We start from the raw sequence: 19,126 nt of genomic DNA on the forward strand, positions 1-19,126 counted from the left end.
AGACAAATGTATAATTTGTGCTATTGGGCTATACAAATAAATTTGATTTGATTTGATTTGATCTGAAACCTGTTATATCTTATTCCTGTGTCACAGCTCTATTGTTGTCAAAAACCTATTAAAAACACATCAGTGAGCCACACTGTCACTGGCTGTCAACACACACACACACACACACACACACACACACACACACACGAGAGAAGCACATGTTTCTATCAAATCTTTATCTATTTAATCTAGTTTTATTTTATTTGAGGTTAATCTATTTGATTGGTCTTAACATTACACATTTCATTCATCATTTCATTCTCAAATTGTTTTACTTTTTACATTTGTTGTTATGTACATTTCTTATTATCAGTCATAAGCTGTATGTAAGGTGCTATATAAATGAACTATGTCCTCCTGTTTGAGCAACGCTTGATAAAAACTACACTGAAGAGTAAACTCTTTTTTATGCACACATATGAATGGACAGTTTGTGATTATTATATATATATATATATATATATATATTTAAACTATGATGTTGATAGACAGCTGTTCATTCAACATCAGACATAAAATGCTAAGTAATAAACTGTTGTGAAAAAAAAAAGTATTAACCCAACAATACAATTAAAACAAAATGAATTTGCTAATAATAATCCTAATTATAAAAATAATTAGCCTTATTTACAATTACAATTTCCTTCAGTTTTGTAGTATAGATAAAATGTTATTAAATCCTGTTTTCTCCGTTTCCTGTGCTAAGATGTCAACACACTCACAGCTGACAAACATGCAAACTAGTTTTCACTTGTTCGGTTGTGAAGTGGCAACCCTGGAACACCCTCACCACAGAACAACATGTGCCCGACTAACAGAGTAAAGCAGCACATGAAAAGAATCCGGCTCATGTAACACAGAGGACTGTGGAGCGGCAAGAAGCTGTTTACAGGGCCTGAAAACAGGAAGGAGAGAGCTGTTCTTTACCTGGTGTGGAGACACAGCAGTCAGCAGTGACACACATGTACAACTGGCCAGGATGTCATATCACTGCCTGTGTGTGTGTGGAGGGGCGTGGCACTGTGTGTGTGTGTGTGTGTGTGTGTGTGTGCGTGTGTCAGAGGATGATGCATTTCCTGGCCTGTGGGGGAAACTGTTTCCTGGTTAGATCTTCTGCTGGCTGTAAAACTCAACAACATACTGTTAGATGACATCAGTGTTACATGCATATTACCTCATGTTTTTATTCACACAGTTTGTGCCATTGTTGCAAGCATCTGGCAAATATCTGGCTTCTTAGCGGATTAATGCTCCACCTGCAATGCCCTGTGTCTGCCTGCTGCTTGCTGCTGAGCAGGTGGTGTACGGTGGGTTCATCAGAGCTTTTTCAAAGAAAACAGCTGCTAGGAAAACAGGTTAATAAAAGCGGAATTTGAATAGGACGGACAGATGTACGGGCATAAAAGCTGTACCTCTGGGGATGGGAGTATTGTTTTAAGATAGACTTAAACAAGGTGTATCCTTTAATTCAAGGTAAAGCTTGTTTTCCATCATCGACTTGTGTGAGTATGGAGCACGGACAGTAGTTTGCTCAGATTCCTCTCTTATCTGCTGCCTACATTAAAAATAAAATAAAAAAATCCCAATAAATGGATAGCAGCTCAGTTATATCGCTCTCTGTCTCTTGCCTTTCTGTCCTCAGTGTGCATCTGCTGCAGTGACTGTGTAAACACATGTCCAGTGTTCGGCTTGCTGGTTCTTTTGTCTTCCCATGAATGACGCTGCTAACCGAACACTGAGAGGTGACAGCATTCCTACATCACTCACATTATACATATGATATCACTTAACATAGTGTACCAACTCATTTCCTTTCTCTCATCGTGTCTTCCCAAACATCACATGAGAAAGACTCAACTAAATAATAATACCCTGCTGTGCTTACAGCAAAACCTTATCTCATATTGAACAAACCTTTTCAAACGATGTTCCCCCACCTGCTATTTTTAGTCTCATTTAGGTAACTACAAAGATCGACTCAACGAGTACATACATACAGTGTTGGGGAAGCTACTTTGAAAGCACTGGAAGAAGTTGAACTACAGCAAAGTTACCCTCGTGAGAAATCTAATTTGGTTAGCTAAGGCTACTAAGAAAAAGTAGTTGAAACTACTTTGATTAGCCTCCATGGAGCTGTTCCTCAAATTGGACTTTAATTGTTTTTTATATTATCTTTACATACTCAATAAAACTTGATATTTTTTGATCATAAGTAAGATGTTTGACAAGAGAGGCAATGTGTTCCTTAAATTGCTGCTAATAATTTAAACAAAAATAATAACACTAGAATGGTGCGTTCAGTGCCGATATCCGGAAGGACTAATATTTGAACTGACCCGAAGTAAAATGTAAACCGTCCCAAAATCAAAATGTTTTTTCTATACTTTGTTATCAGCTATAGTTGTTAGTTATAGTTGCATAATACAAACACCGTAAAAATGTAGGATATAAAAAAAGAAAATAGTCCAGATTATATCTGAGCTGCTGTTTCTTTCCGTTTTATATTTAGTATATGTAAAGCACTCTGAAATCCATGGGTCTTTATACTGTTCTAGAGATCTAAAGAAATAAACTCTTGATTCACAGATTAGATGTGAAAATGACCTGACCTGTAATAAAATATGCTGCAGGCTCTACAGGCTGCTTATCCCCTCCTTCTCTCTATGTCTGCCCGCTGAGGACACCGGCTACGTGGCTCACGTTCATCGGAGGCAGACCACTTAATTAAGTGACAAGACAAAGGTTGGCCAAAAATAAAAACAACAGCCGATGTACTCAGCTGTGTGTTTAGTTCTGTTAGCTGTTAGCCACACACCGTCCAAAACTGTACAAACGGAAGCAGCGGCCCCTACAGGACGGTTATGGAAGTGAGGAGTCAGCAGCCAATATTAAAGTTTTTGATCATACAGTCATTAATGAACACAAAATATATTAGGCTGATTGGTCCAGTAGCATGCAAGATTAGCCGTGGACAAAGACAGAGATGTCACACACGCACACACATGCAGAGATCATAAATCTAGGAGATGAGTGATGTTTTGTTGTTGTAACGTGTCACTAGATATGTGACAGTCTCCAGCGTTATCGCTCCTGAGTGGAGTGGAGCTTCAATTCATCTTTTTCTTAGTTTTTAATTACACACTTGCTTTGAATAATTCATCCGACAACACCAATTTGGAAAATGGTATAATTTTATTGAAAAACTGATAAATGATATCACACTAGAAAACATAATATTTTGGTTTGCATGTGCTGCCAGTTGCTATACTTCATTAACAACCATAGTGTCCAAAGTGTTTAACATTCATGACCGTTGTGAGACTAAAGGCAGGACTGACACAGTGTAATGGATGCTGTGTGTGAGGACACATACACTCTACAGTATGTGAATGTGCCTGTGTGTCTCTGCTCAGAACATCATATTAAATCTCTCTTGCTTTTTTGGTTTCTTGGTCCTGAATGATCTCAGGCACTTGCCTTTGTATGAGAACAGTGTCCCCTTCCTTTGTTGAGCAAACACACACACACACACACACACACACACACACACACACACACACACACACACACACACACACACACACACACACACACACACACACACACACACACACACACACACACACACAGGTGAGTAGAGGAATGTGGAGTGTGTGCCTCCTTGCAAGTGTCAACATGCACAGACAGAAGAACAGACTGCAGCCAGATGATACCCCTGATTCTCTCACTCCTTCTCTATTCTCTCCATCTATCCATCCACACGACTCTCCGGGGTTTCTGATGCATATGGATGTTGTCTATCAGCATGCATGTTATGTTGTGTTTCCAGGGAAAGTACTATAACTCAATGTCCTGATTAGACAAACATTCTGCCTGTTTGTTTAGCTTTTCTCTGAAAACTGCATGTTTGTCTTATCACTGTGGATATTTTGAAAATTCACAACATTTCTGTTTTGTAGTAATAAATAGGTCATATTTAACATATCCATGCAATAATAAAGGTTACTAAAGGGATTCGCACTGCGAGGTTTGTGTAGCATTAATAATGAGTCAAATATGCCAGTGAGTGAATGCAAAAAAACAACAACAAGGTTCACACCTCTGCTGATGTCTGAACAAATTGTTACATTGTTATGACATTTTAATATAAAGGTTCTGGGAAAAGTGATCACTTTAATCATACACTCATACAGCCAAAATCCTATCCCGATATAGATCATCTTATTTCTCGATAACAATATGTATCATGTAGCCTGTTTTCTGGTATGGTAACCACATGGTAAAAGGATGATTTAGTTTAGTTTTCAGTAGCATACAGTCTCTACTAACATGTGGGCAGTAGCTATGAGACTAGAACTCAGGATTACAGAAGTCATTCTTATATTATACCTATGGAACATAATGAAGCGCACAGCTGTAAGAGATACAGCTTTACAGGAGGATAGTGGTTCCCCCAAGTGGTGAAAAGGTGCACACACACACACACATACACACACACACAAATGTCAGAGATTGTAGCAGACGTATACTGTGGTGAATGAGCGGTGAAGACCGTGTGGTTTACATCAACAGTGAATCTGAATGTTCTCTTATTGGAATATGTTTCTCCTTCTCACTCACTCTAAATGTTGTTGCTATGCTTTAATCTAAATAAGGATATTAGTTTGTCTTCTCTGGAACAACACATCATATTTATGACACTACACGTGTGAAGGACATGCATATGCTGCTGGTGATTTATCTTTCATCTAAAGAACACTGACTTCAACAAGGTCATATTCAACCTTATGGTGATGTTAGTCAGGTAGGCCCAGTGATATCTACTGGTGATTCAGGTGACCTCCTGACCTTTCTCTTCACAAGTCTGCGTGCTGCCCTTTTTTCTGTCTATGGACTAAATATGGTGTCACCCATGTCCTTTACTGGGCTCTCCCCTCACCTCTATACCAGTTTGGGAATGTGATTTGCCTGAAGCCGCATACCCATATTCTTACTGTTTAAGCCCCAATAAGGGCAATACTTTTAGCCCTAACACTGATAAGGCTCTAAAGCTCCTATTATACTTCTGCATCCACTTGGCTACATGGATCCATGTGATGTAAATTTTGCTATCTGCAAAAATGTCTGAGTGCATCGACTGCACATGTGCGAACACGTTAACACGTCCGGCTACATAGACATCCAATATAGTACGAACAGAAGTGTGGCCCGTCTGGCGTCGCAGCAGGGTGCCAATGCAGACGACTCTAACGACTGCAGGAATTTATATATTCACTTGAGATATTACTTTTACTTACTTAGATATTTCCTGATGTTAGAAACATGTTTGGGCTAGTGCAATAACTAATGCAGGCATTGTGTTTCTCTTAATGAGCTCTTCATCTCTGCTTTGGACTGAGACAGACTTTTTTTGTGGCATTCAAACATGCACCATTCCACAAGTCTATGCAAGTATTCACAACAAATATGTGTACGATAGAGTGTCTGAGGTGATCATTTGCAACCAAAGCCAACTCATCAACAGGGTTTCTCATTTATAGGCATAGTTTAGCAACCACAGTCAACATTATGTCAAGACTGGAGACAGGTCTGGCATTCTGGCAAGTGTATCCAAACAGGCTTTTGGCTAAATGAAGGAAAACCTTCACAAGTCCATGACAGAGATAAACCAAGCCCCCAGAATCAGAGTGCACTGTCTGGCTATATTTGTATGATGACTTTAAGTTAATCATTGCTCTGATATATTCTTATACAACTGCAGCAGAGGGACCAAAGAGGTACAGACTTGGACAGACTGACAGTTGAATGGACAGATCAGCGTCCTTTGTTTACATGGCTGTATGTAACAGGGCTGCAGAGTGCGACTAACATTTTCATTGGTTGCACCGGTGCGCCTGATATCCAGCAGGTGTTGTTTCTCTGTGTGTATGTGTGTAGCATACTCTGCTTATGATTGGTTCTGACCCTGATGTTCTTCTTAGAACAAGAGAGCCGAAGAGAGAAGTTCAAACGCTGATCCCTTCTCAAGTTGCGGAAATTGTTCCCCAATAACCAACGTCAGAACGGTGTGGCAGGAGGTTTCAAGGTTCAAAGGTTCCACGCTGTTCAACCATTTGACGAGTCCTTGTGACGCTGGCACCTTAAAAGCACTATATATATATATATATATATATATATATATATATATATATATATACAGTATATACATATTCAGTCCCTTTTCAAAAGACACACACCTGAAATTGTCTTGAGCTTACACGTTCAGTCTGCCATCAGTGTGTAAGGCAGTCTTATTACCAGGAAGATCTTCTGAACTCACAAGCCTTATTCGCTGATATGATACGCGAGAAAGTCAAAAGTGCTACTGTTCAGATTAACTGTGAGCCAAACTAAGCACAACTAGACTTGGATTGTTTGTAGATATATATGTTGAAATTAATTAATGTCTTTAATGTCTATCTGAAGGTCATTTTGAAATCTTGTCTGAAGACTCATCAACTCTCTTAACTTTACAGTACAGTTCATTTAGCTGACGCTTTTGTCCAAAGCGACTTACAATAAGTACAAACAATCATGAGGATATAACTCCGAACAGCAAGAATCCTGCAAGTACATTATCTTCAAATAGTTACAATCCTTTAAGTGCAGAACAAGTGCTTCAAATAAGCCAAACAAATGTAAGTGCAGCATACAAAGAACAAATCTTTAAAAAAAAGAAACTATATTGGCCGAGGTGCAGTCGAAACAGATGGGTTCAGTCTGCGACGGAAGGCGTGCAGACTTTCGGCTGACCTGACATCAATGGGAAATCGTTCCACCATTTTGGAGCCAACTTTGCTTTACTTCTATCCATGTGGACTATCCCACCTACAGTGTAAAATAAATCAACATGTCTGTTGTGGTAATAAAGCAAAAGGCTGAACAGGAAGAATACGTGCTCATGTTATGTTGGCAGAAAAGCAGTGAGAAAAAGAGCAAGGTTGTTTGGGTCAGGGAGTTGATAAGGCTGTAGGAAAGCATGCACACTGCAAACAAACAGACACACCCCGGACTCTGCAGATACAGAGGAGTATGTACACATGCAGCTGCACCTCACTGCTGACCTACAAGCACACACAAACATTCACACACCAAAATACAAATGTCTTATCTTGGGTATTTCCTCACAGTCAGGAGGAGGTTTACGACCTGATGATAGGCTCAGAGGAACACAGGTAACCGTTTCCCCATCCGTCCTTGTATCTCACTATTATTTTCTGTTTCCTCATCCTCCTTTCTTTTATCCAGCGGAAGTATAAACACCAATACAAACTAGGGGTTTGTGTGTGTTTGTGTGTGTCTGCTCCACCTCCCTGTATGACCCGGTAAGTTTGTTGAATGAAACTGTTACAGCTCTCAATTTACTATAGTTTGCTGTTTGCTCAATGAGCTGGATTGTCTGTGGGGCAAACCAAAGAGCTGGGGATGAACACACACATACCCACACACACACACCCACACCCACACACACCCACACCCACACACACACACACACCTTTTTTCCTGTAATAAACAAGAGGGACATTTCGTCTCACTACAATTTCTCCCTTGAGCTCGGTACTTACTACTACCAGATGTACCGGCATCACTTCATCTAATAAGCAAAAACTAAGACCTGGTGCTGGGCTGAGACTCATTTTGTACACGTCTGGAAAAAAGCAATGGAGCTTAGAATAAAAATAACTTTTTGAACCGCAATCATGTGTTGCAGGCTATATGTAAGGAAATTGTTTCAAATTGAGAGCAAAAAGGTCATTCTTAACCCTTAAATAGCAGTTTAAGAAAAGAAAGAAAGCCTCTTAATATATGGTTGACTTAATAGCTTTTCCCAGAGCTTCCTTTGCACTTTGCATTGCAAGTGCTGCACAGCAATCTCCCTCACGATAGATAAGGTTTTATCTCATCTTATTTGATCCAGTTTTGAAAAAAATGGGATCTACACCAAGTTTCAAAGCGTATTTTGAAATTGAGTATTGCACTTCCGTAAAGTTAGAGGAATTGGAAAAAAAAGAGAATCAGTGCAGCAAAGGCTGAGCTATCCAGCCTTATAAAGCCTAAAGGCCCAGTCACACAGTGCCGTATGGCAGAAACGTATGCTGGCGCTTATGAAAATTAGCATATACCACGTATATGAACGTATACAGAGCCTATTGATAGCGTATCACGTACTTATACAAAACGTATCAGAGCGTATGGCCAACGTATTCGATGAATGCCCAACAGAGGCATAACGCATTCCTAGCGTATCCCTTCGGCGTATGCCGGAAACTATGCTGTGTATACTGAATATCAATACGCTGGCGTACGTTGTTGAGTCCGACAACTGAGGCCATGAACATTTTTTGAGCATGTTCAAAAACTCACCCTGATGACATCATCCGTGTTATTTTGTCAGATTTGACAAAGGTCCTCAAAGCTACTTGGTTGGCTGAGTAATACCCCTAATGTGTAGCAAACTGGCCTTAGAGTGTTACATCTCTACAATGTCCCTTTTCCAACTGCAAGCCATGATTCCCAGGTGAATTGTTTACTCTGCAGCGGATGTTAGAGCGGAGCCAGTTTGTCCTGTAAATGTCTCTCTATAGTTTGAACTCAGAAACAACCATTATTATACCAAAGAGGTTGTCTCACAAACAAGCGTCTGTACACACTCACTTCCACAGACAGAGGGGTCTATTAAAGATGAGTCAGGCTCTAAAGCTTTACTCAGAGTGGTACTTGAAGCTTTACAGTTTCCTGTTGATGTGAAGTTAAGTAAAGTACTGTGTGGCCCTGGGCCCACAACAAATGTTTTATAATTAGGATCACAGAAAGCAGGACTTGGATTTTATTTTCTTTTTAAATCCTAAATCTGGTCTGGGAATGCTATGATTTTGTACATAGAATCCATCCATCCATAACCACCTATCCTTCTACAGGGTTGCAGGTGAGCTGGAGCCAACCCCAGCTGAAATTGGACGAAAGGCACTTTGTCAGGCAATCACAGGGCTGACACATAGAGACAGAAATCAGTCAGGCTCACATTCACACCTACAGTAATTTAAGAGTCAACAATTAACCTAACCTGCATGTCTTTGGACTGTGGGAGGAAGCCAGAGAACCCAGAAAAAGCCATGCTACCACAGAAAGAACATCCACATTCCTTTCAGTTTAAAGTGCTGCAGGTATGTGGTTTTTTAGCCGTAAACCCTTAGGTCACAACTTAAATGAAATAGATCATGATTTAGAAGAACTTTGGAATAATATGTGGTGGAAAGATAATAATAATAATACTCAATTTATTCCAGGTCCATAATTTCTTAATACATTTAAGTTTTCTTGAAAGATCTACATAATTTGGTGCCACAAATTGGAAAATGGGAATTACCCCTCCAGAGAAGCTCCATGTTAACCGAAGTAGATCTTCATTCATTAAGCATTTGTAATTAAAAGCTTTGTTCTTTACAAGTTCAGTTTATCTGCATTGGTCGCACTCAAGTTGTGCAACTGCTCTGGACATGAACAACCTGAAAACCTGGGTGAAACAGAGTTAAGCTATTATTTATGATGTTCTAAAAGCAATAAATCAGGGCTGGACAGGTTGTTGATGTTCCCTGCAGCCCATTAGGCAGGTGCCACTGATAGAATCCCTCTAGAGGAGATTATAAATCATCAGGTTTTCCACTCGATACTAAATCACACACACTGTAGCTATGAGGACATGAAGATTGTTAGGACAGAGTTATGCATTTTCGCCAACTGCAGACAGGACATTGGGCCAGCTAAGGTAACAGCTTACAGCAAAGTAGCCTTTCCATTCATGAACTGAACCTCTACTGGACATACTATATTATTTAGTATACATTAACTTTAGTTAAGAAAGCACGGAACTGCTATACTGTTGTAAATGTATGTACTTGAGTATTGCCAACCTCTACTATCAAATAATTCAGAAATCCTTAAACCTTTATTAGCTATTGATATGGTAATTTTGTTTATAGTTATTAATTTAAGGATTTATTATATTTCCTAATTCATTGTCTCGTATATTTTATGAGACTACATTAACTGACTATCAGTTTCCTCTGACAGAGGTGGTTCCCCCTAGAGGTGATTTAATGTAAATTAAGTCATACTAACTAATATAATTAATAATTATATTAAGTTTAATAATCAATAGTTGTTTTTGATAGTTATTGATTATTAGCTATTTTAATGTATGTTGAGCTATTGCACCTACTTCATATTAGTGCCAGTTATTATCAACCCATATTTATGATTTTATGAATATTAATAGTTTAAATATATATATATTTTTTTTAATAACGAGACTTGCTCATACCAGAACCCCAACCATTACTAATCCTATGGCACTATAGCAAGGCCTTTAATAACTCCTTCTTTCTTCTTCATCCTTTCACTTACTCTTCCTTTCCTCCCTTTTTCCGTCTGTCTTTCTTATTTCCCCTGCTCTCTCTTCTACCTTCCTCTTTATCCCCCTGTCTGTCTTACTTAAGAGGAATTAGCAGTGAATGCTGGCCCCCTGAGGCCAAGGGCCACATTACAGGGACCTGTCAAAATTATGGGAATTCCCTTGAGTGAATCTCATTGAAGAAGAGATAATCTTTAGGGATAATAGCAGCTATATAGGTTAGGATGGGGCGGGCATAAAACACGTCAACAGGTTATGGAGAGTAGAACATTTTGACTTGAAGAATACAACATTTATTAAACAACTCACTCTTACTTACAGCGAAGTGTAACAGTAACATTTTAGACAAGCTCTCAGGTGTTTATTCACAACAGCGGACGTAAACTGTAAACTGATGTAAACTACATAATTACTTCATATGGTTACTAATGTCAGTGCTCAGGGTGGACTAGTCCCATTTATAACTGTGTTCCTTCTTTAAATGAATTATGAACCTGTACAAAGTCTATCTTTATTCCATGATGTCATAATCAACATGGGACTTTTATTTTGAAAGGAAGCACAATTGTTTATCAGATTGTTAAACAAGTTCATGGTTATAATATTATATATGATTATTTAGTTCATAATGTCTTATTTATGTTGCCTATTTATCTAATACTGAACAAGTTTGCTGGTACGGGTAGACAAAGTAAATCAAAGGAAACATGTAAAGGTCGATGTTGTACCACAATGAGTACAAGTACAGACAGAGATTACATGCAAAATAATAATGCAAGCAGGAGTCATGTCACTTACATAACTGAGGAATGCCAAAGAAAAACAACATCATTTCAAAAGATCTAATGAGAAATCTGGCTATTCTGAATTACTCAAATGACCCTATGTTCAGGCTGCATTAAGCTTTGTTTTATTCACATTGCATCAAGGGAATGCATCATAAACATTATATGGATATTTTATAAAACCGTAATTCAGTCAGTCCTTAAACCCTGACCCGGCCTCATCCCGCTCTTGGATAAGCACTCAGTAGGTGTGAAGAGCACACAGGATCGTTTCCACAGCTCTTTCTTTTCATTGGACAAGCCAAAGGGCAGCCATGTTAGGACAACTAAACAGATTGAAAACAAATCCAAGCCAAGCCCAGCTGCAGGCGCTTTCTTTACCTAACACACACACACACACACAAACACACACACACACACACACACACACACACACACACACACACACACACACACACACACACACACACACACACACACACACACACACACACACAGAATGACCGGTCTGTACGTGCCTCCAAGCAGAAATCCCTTCACACATGGCTGCAGCGAGTGAGTGCAGAAAGGTTGGCGCTACCACTGAGACATGTACTAACCAGCCTCTAGCCAAGCAAAGAGCAAATATGTGTGAAAAAAGAGATCCCACAACAGTTTTGCTAAACAGCTCATAAAACAAGAGAGGAAGACGTCCACAGAAGGATTTCCTCTGAACTCACTGCTAACTGTCCTCCACTACTATGTCGGTCTACTGTCTGTCCTCATCCTCAACAGTGCAAAAGGCGACAGATTTGACATTCGGTGTCTTTGACAGTTTTGCAAACTGATACCATTTTCCTCAGACTCGCATCACTTGTTCTCAGTCATAACTCACACAGAGAGTACACAGGCTGCAGAAATTAGTGAAATAATGTCCAGAAATCTTATTGGAAATCATGTCAATAGAATACACAATTCAGACCAACTTTATTTTTGATCTCAGCCTCCTTTCATTATAAGGTGAGTTTCATACAATGATGATATGGTATTATTTCATTAATTTACGTACATGGTTAAAACATATTTTGTGACCATTTTTTAAACATATGAACAGAAATGAGGCAGTTAAGTCAATTTCAAAAGAGGATAGCTCTATTGTGGCACAGTTGGGACATTTTAACATAACACCCAAACCTAACATGCATGGCAGCTTTGGTTTACACACTTTGGCAATATCCAACATCTCACTATTTACAACTGACAATTGTGAGTGTTATTCTATCATGACACAGGCTCAGTGATCTGTGTGACTCATCACCACAGGAGTGTTTTGAAGAAGTTCTACAAACCTCTTATGCAGCATGTGTTGATTTATGTTGCTTTGATTTACTGTGCACTCAGTTTTACCTTTACCTCTCACATTCGCCATGCTGTCAAACCTTTGAACCAAAAGCCTCACTCACTCATTTCTCCTGAATTCTTATCCTTTTGCAAATTGTTTAACTCTGTATTTAAAATGGAAGTCACCATTAGGGAAATATTTATTGTGTTTTGAGGACACGGTTACGGAATGTGGACATTTAGACTCTTTTTAACCCTGACCTACAAGGGGCATGTTTTGGGTTAGAATTAGTCATCTGAAGTCTTTTCATGTTTGCTTGTCAGTGTCTTCCTTACTTTCTGTGTGTGTTGTGTGTGTGTGTGTGTGTGTGTGTGTGTGTGTGTGTGTGTGTGTGTGTGTGTGTGTGTGTGTGTGTGTGTGTGTGTGTGTGTGTTCATAAAACAAGCCTAAACAGACAGGGTGAGCTAATCTTATTTGGTGCAGGAAACACATTTCAGGGCCTTGAACCAAACAACTGGACAGGAAGCGGGGGTCCAATCTGAAACAGCAACAAACAGCAGCAGAGAGGAGGTTCCCTCATGAAAAGATGTGATTGGCTGTTTCTTTCATCTATTTGTATGTGCTGGATCACCCAGCTCTCCGGGCCTTAATAGTGAGCAACAACAAAAGTGTGCTTCACAAACCCTTAACTTTCCTTCCGCTTCATGGATTTGGAAAAGTACTTTGTCAAAACGGGCATGAGCCTTCCGTCACCCCTCATTCAGGAGTGTTTGTATCAGTACTGCTAGAACTGAGGCCGAATATTGAATGACATGACTTTAAAAAAAAAAAAAACGATGAAGGTTTTTCTTGATCCTTCTCCACTGACTCTTTCATTGCTGTAAGTGGTTTTGGTCTGGTGTTCACAGATAGCTGATGTTCTGTTTCTGGGGTTCATTCAGTCTCGTGGACAGGGACCTTACTGTTTTACTGATGTAGACTCTAGCCAAACACTACCAGCCATAAACCATTGAACACTTTAAGATCTCTGCAGGTTATCCAGTAAGACAGGGCTCCCCGAGAGCAAGACTGGAGTAGTGTACACTCAGAGAAGACAAGGAGAGAGGAGGCTTCAGAGGAGACAAGGCGAGAGGAGGCTTCAGAGGAGACAAGGCGAGAGGAGGCTTCAGAGGAGATGAGGAGAGAGGAGGCTTCAGAGGAGACAAGGAGAGAGGAAGCTTCAGAGGAGATGAGGAGAGAGGAGCTTTAATCTCTTCTTTATTCTGTCTGTCACAGAGAGGATAAAGTGAGGAGAGAGAAACAGGACAGTGGCTTAGACATCTGCTGGGGAGGAATTTATTCCCAAAATCACTGTCATTAGAGCTTGAATCAGAAAGAGAGAGGGATTTGGAGGGGAAGTCCAGACGAGCCTGGGCATGATAGCTAAAGAGAGAATGAGGAGGCCAGAAAAATAAAGAATGATTAAAAGAGCAGAGAGGAAGGACTGAGTAAAGTTATTCTAGATCATGACAATGCAGTTTGAGCTGTTTGGACAGTTTGTATTTATCATTGCTAGCCATGCCTGTAAAATAAATGTACATGTGACTGCAGCAGAAATAACGAGGGGGAGAAGAATGCAGAACTGATGAAGCAAAGAGATGTGGAAACTGGAAAAGGAGATAAGAATGCTTTCCCAAGGTGGAGGAGATGTGAGAGATATGAACAGGTAGATAATCTAAGGGGTGAACAATGCTGGACTTTATTCGGTACATGACGATAGACAGCGCATTAGATTATGGGTTGCATGATTGACTGAGAAGATAAAGATGTAGAAACAGATAGATCCACACACCAAAAAAGCTCTTCCTCAGACTCAGATGAAGAGCTTTTTGGTGCTCCTAATGTGTTCTTCTTCTTATATTTGATCCAGAACCCCTCCGATCAGACTCTGGGATGTGCGTTTATCAATTTTATTTGACCCAATCGTTTCTGCTTCAGAACTCTTCAATGTGAGTTTGATCTTGTTAGTTTTTTCCACTCTTTCTTCCACTGTCTGAATTGTCTTTTCCTCTGTATGTTTCTCTAAGAGGAAGGGAGTAGCTTTTTTGTTTTCATGCTTTTTATGAGTAAAACACTGGATAGAGCAAAACAATAATTTCACTGTGAACGCCCATTACCCCACATTAGCCTTTTACTTACAACGGGAACACTGATGACAGCAAAATGTTGTGAGGCTAGTGAGTTTCTGCATGTCTGCTTAGAGACAAATCCACCATGTTCCACACGCCGCCATTACTGCAGTGGCAGAATTGAATTAGCCTGAGTAAAGGTGGACGTTTTTCAGTTGGAAAACACTAGTTTAATGTGGAACTTTTCCTTTCAGGTCCTTCCTTTTCCAAATATATATAATATCGAATATCTCCAGTGTTCAATATTAGTATGATTATTCCTTTCTCACCCTAAAAAAACAGTCTAAAAAAAGCATAAACTACTCAAAGGGGTCAGCATGCAGCAGGAAGCTATGGCTACGCCACATGTAGATGCAGTGACTGGTAGCTCCCATGAACTTTGCCACATTTTTGTTTGATTGTTGTCTTTTCCTCTTTTTTTTACTGTAACACATATGACATATGACAGAGACACACTCATCAAAATAGGAGAAGGAAGTGTGGCCTTTGAGTAAAGTGTAGCGAACCTTGAGACGATCACTGCCTGCGCATCTTCAAGCCACCCAGCCAGACAAGCCGGACAAAACACCACCGAGGGTGGAGTGGAAGGAAAGAGAGCCGAGATGGGAGCTAAGCTAACCCAAATAGGACGTTAGGCTGGAAAATAAGAGGGATGAAATAAGACTCTGCTAACATTGTAGACTGTGCCCACAGAGACCTGGCTCCATTGTGGCACTTGACGAGTGCAGGACTCCAGTGGGACGAGAGGAGGCGCACTCTGTGTTTACATCAATGATGCTTGGTGCTGAAACATCAAAGTTGATGGAAAATGTTTCTCTGAAAAAGAATCTATGAGTAGAGTTGGGTGTTCTGTTTTTTAATCTTTCAGCTCAGAGGTATTGGACTAATTCTCTGATGAGAGTGGAGGAGGCGAGAGGAAACCCCAACACGTACTTTAACAGATGCCTCCTGTTTGATGAAGAGCTCAACTGAGATTTTAAATCTGGACAAGATTCTTGTGTAAACATCCAGGCGTCAGAGTGGAAGAAGTCAGAACATCTCATCAATCCATCTAACTGACATGTTATAGAAAACATTTGTGCAATTTAATAAAACAACAAGCTGTAATTGGTTTACTGTGTGTTCACCGTTGTTGGTTTGTAACAAGTCTTCATACCACATCGTATAATATCTTACGAAAAGTTATTTTGTTATTTTTCATGGGTTTCCTACAAATATCCAGCAACAGCTCTTATACTAAGTCACCTGTCTTGGCTGAGGATTAGGTGGGTTGTACACAAATTGATTACGTCGGTTATTTACAAATATTACTGCATTACTTTTTGTAGGTATGAGTGTAAACAGTTTATGAGAACAGCCTGCGGTTTAACTTAACTGATTTTCCTCAGACCTACCATCTCCCCGTTAAACTATAAACTGTCCAATAAAACAGATAAACCAATGAATATGGAGGATTTTCTTTGAATGTCTTGGTTTTGTGGCTTGATAGAGTGATATTCATTGTAACATGTTTTTTGTAAATGTGGTGCTGAGACACAGAAATGTTGACTTTGTTATCAGAGGAAGCAGGAGCCAAGCTGGGAGGAGGTGGACTAAAATAGCTTTAAAACCCCTGTTAAAAATGTCAGACAAGCTGTAAACACAAAGACACACAATGTGTGACTGTGTATGCATTAATACAACGTTTGTTCTGTAGGAGGGGCAACTAACAAAATTAAAATAGGGAAAATTGTGTAGATAGAAAATAACATTTTAAAATGTGGAATGTGTGTTGGGTTGTATATTGCTTTGTGTGTGTGTGTGTGTGTGTGTGTGTGTGTGTGTGTGTGTGTGTGTGTGTGTGTGTGTGCATGTGCGTGTGTGTGTGCTGGAGCTCAATACAACAGGAAACCATTACAATGGGTGTGACTGCTAGGCTCATCTACTAACCTTGAATTGTCTTCCTACACCAACATGAAAACAGAAAGAAGTTCCCTGTCATCATATGTTAAACCGACCTTTGTGTACACACACACACACACACACACACACACACACACACACACACACACACACACACACACACACACACACACACAGGAACCTAGAATAGTGTTACAAGTGTATTAGTATTAATGTATTTTGCTTCCCCAAGCTTTTACTTCTTTGTCAGAGTGTCCAGCCACCAACAGTTAAAGGTTCAATGTGTAAGATCTGCCAGAAATGAAACCTAAAACATTAAAACTATGAACTAACATTATGAACAGAGTTTGAATAAGTAACAGTATTGACGTTATGTCAAACACATCTCTGTGTTGTGTTCCAGAGATATCTACTGAAGTTAGCATGCTAACAGCTAGCTGCGCTCCGTCCAGTCTATAGTACCACTTGTTCCACTAGAGGTGATAGTGAGTCAGTGTAGCTGCAGTCTGCCTCAGTACAGAGGGAGAAGAAGTACAGCTGCCTCACTCAGCAGACTCATGGTCATTATTACATCCATGATGAGTTTGTTTTGATTAAATCCAAAGATGCAGAAACGAGAAAAAGACTTGCACCCTCGCCTCGTCCTCACATGAGAGGCCGACTCGCTGGGAGTAGAGAGGCTGGTTCAGAGGGAACGCTTTTTTACATGACTGAAGTACTATATATATGTGCCGAAATGTACAATTTGCAGGAATCTAACACCAGAGGCTGAGGTTCGCATCCTGAGTTCTATTAGAGGTTAGGTTTAGTCAAGGTTAGGGAAAGGTTGTGCTGTCATCAAACTCTGATCTGGTTAATTTGATGGGAGCTTGTATGAATTGAATCAGTCTCAATAACAATGAAAACTTGTGTGTGTGTGAGAGTCTATACGTATAGTGGTCTTATCATGTCAGTGGTCATAAAAAAGGACAGATGTTGCATGTTGCAAGGTTAACTACACACCAAAGACGCAAAAAGACAATTCCCTCTTGCCCTTTTTACTCATGAGCATCACAGCACAGACAAATCTGCACGCAATTATTTATGGTTAGAAGTTCCTGCAAATGCAGCTTTTTAAGGACTTTAAAAAAAGACATCTTACCTTTCTTCTTTCCCTGTTTCCATGGAGGCATGAGCGTGGTGTCAGCAGGACACCCAGATTCAGAAGATAACCCACCATTGCTTTGGACTGTAGGGGGCTGGGTCACAGTTGCTGGGGTGCTGTCAGTAACGACATGCTGGGAGAAGGAAGCAATCCTCTGCAAGATTGAACCTACACTATCTCTGGCATCACCTGGGCCATCCTCCTCAGACAAAATGGCTCTGGGGGTGGAGGAGCTGGAAGGGTTAGTTAGATTGGGGACTACCTGGACAACTTGGGACCCTGAGAGAATCTCCAGCTTGGGGCTGTGGCCTGGAGAAAGGGTCACCGGGGAACTCATCTCAGGGATAGGGATGGAACTCTGCGAGTGAGTTTGAGAACTTGGGGAGAAAGGCAAAAAGGGATTGTGGAGGGAGAGGGATGGGGTGTCAGAGGAACTGTCAAGGCTGCTAAGAGAGGCTGAGGGACTGGCCAAGGTAGATGGCGGGCTGGTGTGGTGCTGGAGGCCTCCTGTGCTCCTTGGCGGAGGCTTGGGGGGGTTGGGGCTCATTGATCCTCCTTCAGCCATGGTGTAAGACGTGGTCGAGGTGCTGCATACCAAGCTGTCTAGATCCAAGGGAAACTTGTTGAGACGTGAAGTCTCTTTGGCCTTTGGCTGGGGAGCCTTGAGGACCTGGGGCCCTTGCTGCTGGTAGTGTTGTTTTGGGCCACAGTAGCCCTCCTCCCCAAAGGAACTGGCACTATGAAGACGACCACTCCAGTTAGCATTAGCATTGGCATACCTCAACCCTGGAGACATCCTGCCTCCACCTCCACCTCCACCTCTTGGCATACTGACCATTCCTCCTCCTCCATCACAAATTTGGAGGTCTAGGCTGGGCATGGAGCCATGATTCATCGCCCGAGGCTCTGGAACACCCAGCCTCATCCCTGGCCCCTGGTCCATCTCTGAGTGGAAAACACTACCATGGGAGGAAAACTTATTCAGGTTGTGGTTGCTTTCCAAGTTGGCACCTCTCTCTTTGTGCTGCTGTGGGAGCTGGGGCTGGGTTCGGTGGTACCCCCCCTGAGGTTGAGGGCTGATATATGACCCCATTTTAGTAAAAGGAAGGGCACCCCCACCCACCCCAGAGTACTCCAGGCTGGACGTGGAGCTGTGAAGGCTGTCGTTGTCACTGCCTGGTCCAGACAATATTGAGTAACCGTTGGGGTTTAACCTGCTCTGGAAGGATGCAGCTCTGGTCACGGAGGAACAGTTGTTGTGGATGGCCGGCTTGTTCATGGTTCCTCGGTTGAAGGACAGGCTGT

The 19,126-nt window shown here is 40.8% G+C and overlaps 1 protein-coding gene across 2 annotated transcripts in view; it reads right to left on the reverse strand.

Annotated features, from left to right (window-relative positions):
• septin12 (septin 12) overlaps window positions 1-18,923 on the reverse strand; it is a 52,007-nt gene extending 33,084 nt beyond the window's left edge. Inside the window, exon 1 of one of the 2 annotated variants that reach the window (XM_029437425.1) lies at window positions 17,819-18,923. In XM_029437425.1, the coding sequence (XP_029293285.1) occupies window positions 17,819-18,914 (1,096 nt within the window). In that variant the 5' untranslated portion in view covers window positions 18,915-18,923. Of the gene's footprint in view, window positions 1-978; window positions 1,067-17,818 lie in introns of those variants that run through there. The other variant, XM_029437426.1, reaches the window with a different exon arrangement.
• Window positions 18,924-19,126: the final 203 nt, after the last annotated feature.

This window comes from Cottoperca gobio, chromosome 8 (genome assembly GCF_900634415.1).
Source record: "Cottoperca gobio chromosome 8, fCotGob3.1, whole genome shotgun sequence".
Taxonomy (NCBI): domain Eukaryota; kingdom Metazoa; phylum Chordata; class Actinopteri; order Perciformes; family Bovichtidae; genus Cottoperca; species Cottoperca gobio.